Source organism: Ailuropoda melanoleuca, chromosome 8 (assembly GCF_002007445.2).
Source record: "Ailuropoda melanoleuca isolate Jingjing chromosome 8, ASM200744v2, whole genome shotgun sequence".
Classification (NCBI taxonomy): Eukaryota; Metazoa; Chordata; class Mammalia; order Carnivora; family Ursidae; genus Ailuropoda; species Ailuropoda melanoleuca.
This window is the reverse complement of record NC_048225.1, coordinates 28778566-28787740: the sequence shown is the minus strand read 5'-3', so window position 1 is coordinate 28787740 and position 9175 is coordinate 28778566. Positions and strand designations below refer to the sequence as shown.

Here is a 9175-nt window from a genome sequence, read left to right as displayed (position 1 = left end):
AAAAAAAAAAATATTTTTCCTATTTTGCAAAGTGACGCAGACTTCCAGCTAGCAGCAAGCCAGAGCTGAAAGTAAACGGCCTTGGCAAAGCTCCCGTGAAAACCACCACCCTTTGGGGATAGTGTAGCCAATTTAGAAAAGATGCAACGACAAATCCTGGGAGTCTACATCAGGATCAGCAACCTACACAGAGTGAATCAGACTTACGTTGTTCATGTATATGTCTCTCTTGTTGTCTCTTATACTACTGTCATTTTGAAAGGACCACAGGCTGCAGGTGTGTAAGAAAAAACAGAGGGTATACCTATACTTTTCCAAGTGAAGCCCTGAGGGACAGCGGTGGCTGTAACACGTAAGGCGGAAAGAACTGCTGGGCTCTATTACCTTCTCAGGTTTCATCTTCTAGTGCTAAAGGCGTGGTCATTATGGGGTAATGCTAAAGAGCATTAATGTAAGACTATGGAGCCATACTCGACAGTAATTTATTTCAGTGCCTAATAGCGATGCATAGTCCTCCCACTAGAGAAGAGCAGGTGGCAGGCGTGGGCAGCAGTAGTGGCTGGCTATGTGAGCCAGGAGAAAGCAGTCTGTCTGTACTGGGGAAACTCAGAAAGGAATACTTGTGAGGATTAGAGATTAGGCTATGAGAAGCCTAGCGTACAAACTTATGTTGGTTGTTACTCACGGGAATACGTTTAGGGATAAACAATTCACGGTTCCTGACTGAGAGTCAGGTCATTTGTTTGCAGAAGTCTTGAAGAAATGCTCTTGCAGATCATAGCTCAAAGACCATTCACAAAAGAGTATTTATTGAATGTCTACCATGGAACAGTGCTGGGGTTACAAAGATGAATACAGTCCATTCACACAAAGGTTAACATAAATATGGTGATAATGTAAATCTTACAGTATAAAGAGAGGTGCTACAGAATTTCAGGCCCAGCAGGAGCTCAATAAATGTTTACTGTTATTATTATTAGAGTAAAACAAGTAGTTCAAAAAACAAAATGTTCAAGAAATAGGTTTGAATTGTATCCTAAGTAAACAGGGAATAGGTGTTTGCAAATCTTAGGTGCAAATATATACATTTTGAAATGTAATATCCAACCCAATTTTTGATAAGGGAATGCTAATAAAATGAGAGCGCTGCCTGGTGGAATAAAGTGGAAAAGGCAAGCTAAAAAGCAACTTATACAAAAGAAAGCATGGTAACTAAATAAAAATACCTGAGTTCCCAAAATACATTAAAAACAAACAAAACACAAACTAGACTTCACGAAGTTGGCTGGAGTTACTAGCAGAGGTCAAGAAGCCAACACACAGAGTAAAATGTAAAATGGCAAAACAAAATAGAAAAAAGGCCTGCGGCTCCTGAGTGACTCAGTCTATTAAGCACCTGACTCTTGATTTCGGCTCAGGTCATGATCTCAGGTCATGAGAGCCAGCCTGGGTTGGGTTCTGCTCTGGGTGTGGAGCTTGCTTAAGATTCTCTTTCCTGGTTGCAGAGAAAGGGGAACCCTCTTACACTGTTGGTGGGAATGCAAGCTGGTGCAACCGCTCTGGAAAATAGTACGGAGGTTCCTCAAAAAGTTGAAAATAGAGCTATCCTATGACCCAGCAATTGCATTACTGGCTATTTACCCCAAAGATACAAATGTAGGGTTCCAAAGGGGCACCTGCACCCCAGTGTTCATAGCAGCAATGTCCACAATAGCTGAACTATGCAAAGAGCCCAGATGTCTATTGACAGATGAATGGATAAAGAAGATGTGGTGTATATATATACAATGGAATACTAGACACACACACACACACAGAAATCTTGCCATTTGCAACAACGTGGATGGAATCAGAAGGTATTATGCAAAGCGAAATAAGTCAATCAGAGAAAGACAATTATCATATGGCCTCACCCACATGTGTAATTTAAGAAACAAAACAAAGGATCATAGGGGAAGACAGGAAAAATAGAACAAGATGAAATCAGAGGAGATAAGCCATAAGAGACTCTTAATCATAGGAAACAAACTGAGGCTTGCTGGAGGGGACAGAGGTGGGAAAATGGGGTAACTGGGTGATGAACATTAAGGAGGGCATGTGATGTAATGAGCATTGGGTATTATATAAGACTGATGAATCACTGACCTCTAACCATGAAACTAATAATACATTATTTGTTAATTAACTGAATTCAAATTAAAAAAAAAAAAGATTCTCTCTCTTCCTCTCCTTCTGATAACTTCAGTTATACCATTGTAAAATGAGGGGCCTGCACTAGATACTGAGTAAATTTCCTCATCTGTAGAATGAGGGAAGTATACATAATGAATCTATGTAACATATAATAAATAAAATACAAATTATAATTCTCTTAAAAATCATTTTTTACTTATTAAAATATGCAATGAAACAAATGTTTGTTAATTACTCCACTGATATTCTAGGATGTAGAATGATACATTGAAAGGGCAGTTTCCTTTCATTTTACTAATTAAGAGGTACTTTGTTTTAAAAAGGTGTAAAAGTACCTCACTGGCTAAAGCTACACAACCAGCTGTTGGAAATACTCCAGCATATGTAACCTATTTGTTATTTAGTATTTAATATTAAGCTAGTATTTAATCTATTTGTTGCCAGAACAACTCCTTTTTTGCCTTGGTATCAGCAGGAGTGACCTTGTTTACCTAATTCCAATTGCCAGAACGGGCAGCAACTTGTGAAGTTTTAGGACACGGGGAAGAAAACGGTATTTATCTATACTAGTGTATGTCATAGATCTGGGTGTCAATCTAAGGGATTCATAACACAGAACAAAACAAAGCCAGGGGTTTCTGTGCACCTACTACTTATCTGAAAGCAGGGATAATAACAGAATCTACCTCAGAGTTGTGAGGATCATTATAAAACCCTTAGTTATTGTATTCAGAAGTAAATGAATTTATTTACTTACTAAACCTGGTATCAAGAGGTTGATACTACCGAGTACGTTTATGGAAGACCTGAACAATTAACAAATATCATCAGCAACAAATATTAAGCTGTACTTTCCTTTCTTCAACTATCTTCAGTGGGCCCCTGTGACATAGGCAGGAGGGAGAACAGAGTTAAAAAGCCAGAGGGCGGCCTGGAGCACCTGTTTCCGACGCCAGGCTAGTTTGGGGGTGGGGTGGAAGAGTAGCAGACGAGGCCCAGGGGCGCAACAGATGGAGGCCTCAGAGAGTGAGGGAGGTCAGAGAAGCCAGCCAGGTGGACAGAATGGGGAGACCGGCCGGCGGGACGGGGCAAGTGGGCCCGGGGGTGGTGGCCCACGTGACCGCCCAGGGCGAGCCGGGGGTGACAAGCACTCTGTGGGCGCTCAGACCACGGCACCCCCTCCCCGCCCGGGGACCGGACGAGGTGAGTCTTACGATCTATGCAGGAGACCAAGCTCCGGCGGCCGCTCTTGGCTGGGGCCCGCAGAGCGCCCCGCGAGCGGTACAGCCATTCTCTCAGCCGCCAGCATCCGCTCCGCAACATAGTAGCAGCTCCTACACCGGCTAGAACCTGCTTGCAGTGACTTGGTCCAGGGCACCGACCCGCAGTGCACCCTGGGAGCTGTAGTGCACCTAGAGGCCCTCACGGCCCGGACTCCGGCGGGCCTGCTCAAAGAGCCGGACTACAACTCCCAGAGATCCCTAGGGCCGCGGCGCAAAAGTGCCGTGTGTTACTTTAGAGCGGGGTGGACTCAGTGCCCGCCTTCTGGTGCCAGGGTGGGGTTCTGTCTGCGGAGTCGTGGGATCAGTGGCTCGGAAGAGTGGTGACTTAATGAGAGAAGGATCAGGGAGAGAACCGAGGAGACTTTAGCGGCAGGTTATGCAAGATGGAAATGGGGATGTAGATAACTGGGGAGGATTTGAGGGGCCCAAGCCCAGTCGCATCTGTTCTCCGCAAAAGCCCCTTGGGGCTGAGACTCACATTCCTCTTATTGTCTCCATCTTGCTCTGCGCAGGTTTCTGGGGGCAGATAACAGAGCTGCGTCTTGTTTCTCTCGGTTGATTTGGAATCCTCTGCTCTTCAGCTCCCGCAGGAAAACCATGCCGAAACCCCGGAAGAGGCTCGCCGGGGCTGCTGGGCCTGCTGGGCCAGGTGAGCTGCACCTAGGCTGCAAAAAGGCAGCCCTGTAAAGCAAGTTTCTCTAGGATCTGTTTAATACTGTTCACTTTCAGGGCTCCTGGGTGGCTCAGTCGGTTGAGCGTGGGACTCTTGTTTTCCGCTCAGGTCATCATCTTAAGAGTGGCATGGAGCTCAGCGGGGAGACTGCTTCTCTCATCCCTCTCCCTCTGCGCATACCCAAGCTCTCACACACTCTGTCTCTCTGTCAACTCCCTGCCTATGGGGAAAATCCTTTGTGGATTGTTTTTTGTTAATGTTATCCCTAATTGCTCTCCATCTGCTTTTCTCTTCCCACCAAGCTTATACCCAGAGCCTCTTCTGTTTGTTCATTGAAGCAATAGTTGTTTGGTGTAGATACGGGGTGGGTTGTCCAAGGTAAAGAACATACAGTTGTGGTCTCATGGAAAATGCAAACAGACATAAGTGAAAGTGTCTTAGAAAACCACGGCTTAAGGGTATGAGAGCAGGGAGGAAAACCTTGAGAAGGAAGTGGAACTTGAGTCCATCCTTAGAGAATGGAAAAGCTTCCCACCGGCAAAGAAAACAGGATGCCATTTTTATATTCACAAGGATGAATGGAAGATGAAGAACAGGCACAAAGCAACTAGAGAATGTGCTTTTGGACTGACTACAACACATTGTGTTATTTAACAACACATAATGGTGTTTGCAGTGTGCTTAACTCCAAAGGGACCACCTAAAAACTAGGCTAGGGAGGATCTAACTACTAGACATCTATAATGATACTAAATGAGAGCTGATGTAGGAGCTGGGACTTAATTCAGAGGTGGTGTGGTATGGTCATTAAGTGTGGATTCAGATAGACCAGGGGACAGTTCCTGATTATACCATTTACTGAAATGTGTAATCTAGGGCACATTTAGCAGATGAACAGAACATTTCATACATTATGTAGATTAACTGAGTTACTGTGAGGGTAACAAACAGAGCTTATATAGTACGAATTGAACAACTGTTAGCTATTGAGTGCCTACTATGTTCCAGGCACATTTTCTCTAATTCTCTTTGGAAAAAATCATCTTTGCCACGTCTGCGAAGTCCAGAATGAACTGTCTTATCCAACGTCTCTTGGCACCTTGGTACCTTCAAGGAGCAGGAGGCAGGCCACAAAGCACAGTGAGCAAGCAAAAAAAAGAACCACGAGATGGTGATGATAATAATATTTACTGAGCATTTATTATAATGCCAGCCATTATTTAAGCCCGTTGTTTGCACTACATTATACAATCTTCAAAATAAGTCTGTGGAGTAGGTGCTCAGTTTCCTTATTGGAGAGGGAGCCTCAGCAAAGGCACAGAAGAGAGTGAGGGAAAGAAAAGAATGTACTTAATAGAAACCAGGGACTCTATCAGTCCTAACCCAGGACCACGTATGCTATTCTTATCCCACTCAATGGATAATCCAGGAGATACCCTGTAAGGTGGGCATTCCTGTCCCTTCTTTATAGAGAAACTGAAGTTCAGCAATTCAGCTGCTACTGCCAGTAATTGACAGATCCAGGATTTGGATCCAGGTCTGATTCCAAAGCATGTGCTTTCCCTACAATGGAGCGTTACTTCTCAGCAGGTATGACCAATTTCTTTTTGCTTCCATTGCAGACAATAAGGGACCAGCAGGAAAACGTACCAAGACTAAGAACCCTGCTGGGGCATCAGCTACAATGGGTAACTCCAGCCCGGAGAAGACTTCAGCCTCTATAGACAGTGGGAAGAATCTAAGTAATTACTGGCTGATGAAGTCTGAGCCAGAAAGCCGACTAGAGAAAGGTGTAGATGTGAAGGTGAGACTAGGTATCTCATCCCTTCAAGTTGTTTTTTCAAGTAAGAAGTGAATATGGGACACCACAGGGTTCCATCACCAGCTTCTCTGAAGGGTAGGGTTAGGGAAAAGATTATAAGGAATAAAATTAGCAGGACTTATTACCAGCAACTATCTGTTTTGTGAATCCTTCATCTAGGGCAGGGGGTGGCAAACTTTCTCCGTAAAAGGCCAGATAATAAATATTTTAGGTTTCTGGGTCTTAAGGTTGCTGTTTCAGCTCTGCTGTTGTTGCAAGAAAGTGGCTATGAGCAACATGTAATCAGATGGTGTGGCTGTGCTCCAGTTACAAAATCAGGCATGGGCATGAAGCTATAGTTGGCCAGCCCCTCACCTGGGCAACATTTCAATCTTGGGTTGCCTTACTCTTGCCACCTACCATACTCCTACGTATCTCTCTGCCAACAGTATTTATTCAGTGAATTAAATCAATTTTAATAACAGCCTGGAGAAAATAGAAATATATAATACTTTAATGAGTGAAATACAAATAACCGACAGATTATTTTATCATCTAGATTATCTATTCAACCAAACCTTTTAATTAGCAGGGATAACAACGCAACACAAACCTTACTCTACATTTGCCCAGCAGAAGTGGCTCTGTGGAACTACTTAGCAGGAAACTACAGACATCCACTACAGCAACTAGTACTCAGCATAGGGGAAGAAACTGTCTACTTCCATATACTACCGACTGGCCCTAAGACTGTTTAATGAATTCATTTTCTGTTGCCTAGTTCAGCATTGAGGATCTTAAAGCACAGCCCAAGCAGACAGCATGCTGGGATGGTGTTCGCAACTACCAGGTAAGAGGGTAAGAGCAGGGCCTGAGACCCAGGGTCAGAGAAATGCCTGCCTCCTTCCTAGGACCTATTCAGTAGCAAAATCTCTTGGCCAACATTGTTTTTTCCCAGATCCCAAACCTGAACATGTATTCAAAACTACCTTAATTCCTCTGCATGCAGTTTATAAATGGCCTGTGTTCTGGCCAATGTCTGCATACAAGTCTGGGTATCTTGGCAAAGGCACGTACTGAATTGGAGAGAAGCTGCAAAAAAAAAACTCATCAAAAAAAAAGCAGACTTGATTTCCGCTAACTAGTGTTTTCCAGGGGTGAGGAGGATAGTTGTTGTTTATTGTCCCCCTGGGATAGGCCCGGAACTTCCTTCGAGCCATGAAGCTGGAGCAAGAAGCCTTCTTCTACCATAGCAACTGCAAAGAGCCAGGCATTGCAGGACTTGTGAAGGTTAGTTGTACAAGCATTGGTCTTAATCCCTCTCCCTTCAGGGAGACTTACTCATATAGATATAAAGGAACACAGCTTAGATCAGTAACAAAAAAAGAAGTACTCTCTTCCCCTTCCCTGATGTCACAAGAATATGGAAAAACCACCCTGGCCCCTTCCAATACAGCAAGGACTATAACATGGCAGGCCTCATTTCAGGTCCCCCTGGTACAGACTTCATTTCTGTGCCTTGGTCTTTCACTCAAAAACAGACCTGATGATAGCTCTTCCAAACCAGGAGTTATTAAGATAAGATTATTAACTGCAGGTGGAAAAACAGTGGTACCAATAATAAACTTTAATACTTGGTTTTTAAACCTACTTTTAAGATTTCTGTCAAAACAGGTTTGATTTCCTAGGTTTGCTCTAGATTGTGTTATTTCCAGATTTAGTGGCCCTACAGCACGGCAGAAGACCTGAGTATGTGCAGGGTCAGAAGTGAAAGTTGGACTTGAATTAAAAATTGGCCATGGAGCTGACTGTACAGGCAAATGATCTGAGACTTGGTTTTGGTTTCAGATTGTGAAGGAGGCTTACCCAGACCACACACAGTTTGAGAAAAACAATCCCCATTATGACCCATCCAGCAAAGAAGACAACCCCAAATGGTCCATGGTAAAGACTACTATTTTTCCTATTTCATGAGAGGAAACGGATGGACAAAGAGGGAGGAAGAAGGTGTGCGGTGTCTTTAGGTCAAGGTACAGAGTCCAGCTCTTACACTCAGATGAGGTTACCCTGGCTTTGGGGATAAGAACAGAACACTGGCAGCCCTGCCTATAAGACCCTCCCACAAGAAGCTAAAACACACCGTGGACAGAATCGACCTGAACGTGTCTTTCTGTCATACAGGTGGATGTCCAATTTGTTCGGATGATGAAGCGTTACATTACCCTGGCTGAGCTCAAAACCCATCACCAAGCTCACAAAACCACTGGAGGCCCCTTAAAAAATATGGCTCTCTTCACTCGCCAGAGACTCTCAGTTCAGCCCCTGACCCCAGGTAAGAGCGGGCCCTTTACTTTATATTACCCACATACCAGGAGGACTCCATGAACTCATATTTACTAGTGATTAAACTTGGGTACAATATTGAACTTTTCTGAGCTGGTCTCCTCACCTGTAACATCCATGAGGGAGGAAATATGTCCGGAGTTACCCATTACTATGTACCCACTACCTTGCAGTGCTTGGGACATACTGAACCACTCCAAAAACAGTTTCTGAATGAATGACTACTGCCTCAGTAACAATGTGAAATGCCCGGCACAACCTCCCTGTTCAAGGGGAGACACACAAATAATACTTTGCTTTCTTTTCCCCTTCTTTGGTAGAGGAGTTTAATTTTATTTTGAGCCTGGAGGAAAAGGAGCCAAGTTAACTGGAACACTGTTGCTGGAATGGGCAAGACATTACTTCAGAGAAACCAAGCTTTTATAAGACGAAAGAAGGTGTGTGGCGGCTCGCGTGTTACGTTCACCTGGGGTTCTGTACATAGGTGGTTTTCGTGTACCTTTTCCAATAAAACATTAGAATCAAAGTCGGGAAGCTGTTCTTTTAAAATGGCATTGGAATAGAATATTCCACCGCAGATCTTCTGCCCCTTGGTAAGATGCCCACTTACTTCTACCATCTTCCTTTACTGTAGCAAATACCAGGGTGCGTGGTTCAGTCTGTTACCACCTACTGAAACGAACTTCCGTCTTTCTACACCGGCCTTCTGCACCTGCCCCTGAAGTCGTCTGCGCCCCACAGGGGTGTAAACCATTAGCAGTTTTGGCACAGCTTGCCAGATGAGGGTACAACTGGAATTCCTTTCTCAGCATGTGCTTGTCTAAAACGGGTGTTAATAAAACATCACTGTTTGCCAGGGGCTGAGGCCATGGTGAGGGCAGG

The 9175-nt window shown here is 44.1% G+C and overlaps 2 protein-coding genes across 9 annotated transcripts in view; one reads left to right on the top strand and one right to left on the bottom strand.

The window, feature by feature from the left end:
* The window catches only part of ACAD8 (acyl-CoA dehydrogenase family member 8), an 18111-nt gene extending 14010 nt beyond the window's left edge, over positions 1-4101 (bottom strand). Inside the window, exon 1 of one of the 2 annotated variants that reach the window (XM_034666110.1) lies at positions 3955-4101. Coding sequence is in view for 1 of the 2 variants with exons in the window: in XM_002916882.4 (XP_002916928.1) it covers positions 3408-3516 (109 nt within the window). In the remaining variant the exon portion in view is untranslated. Of the gene's footprint in view, positions 1-3407; positions 3576-3954 lie in introns of those variants that run through there. The other variant, XM_002916882.4, reaches the window with a different exon arrangement.
* On the top strand, positions 3693-8819 carry THYN1 (thymocyte nuclear protein 1). Of its 7 annotated transcripts, XM_034666115.1 has the most exons (7): positions 4058-4125; positions 5772-5953; positions 6732-6800; positions 7148-7240; positions 7799-7894; positions 8132-8282; positions 8614-8819. In XM_034666115.1, exons 1-7 carry the CDS (start codon positions 4074-4076, stop codon positions 8658-8660), a joined length of 690 nt encoding a protein of 229 aa, XP_034522006.1. In that variant the 5' UTR covers positions 4058-4073; the 3' UTR covers positions 8661-8819. The 7 variants fall into 7 exon arrangements, 5 of the variants coding, with proteins under 5 accessions (XP_034522004.1, XP_034522003.1, XP_034522006.1 ...); XR_004627106.1 differs by lacking the exon at positions 8614-8819 and having other exon boundaries at positions 7799-7980; positions 8132-8273; XM_034666114.1 differs by having other exon boundaries at positions 8132-8819.
* The last annotated feature ends 356 nt before the right edge of the window (positions 8820-9175 follow it).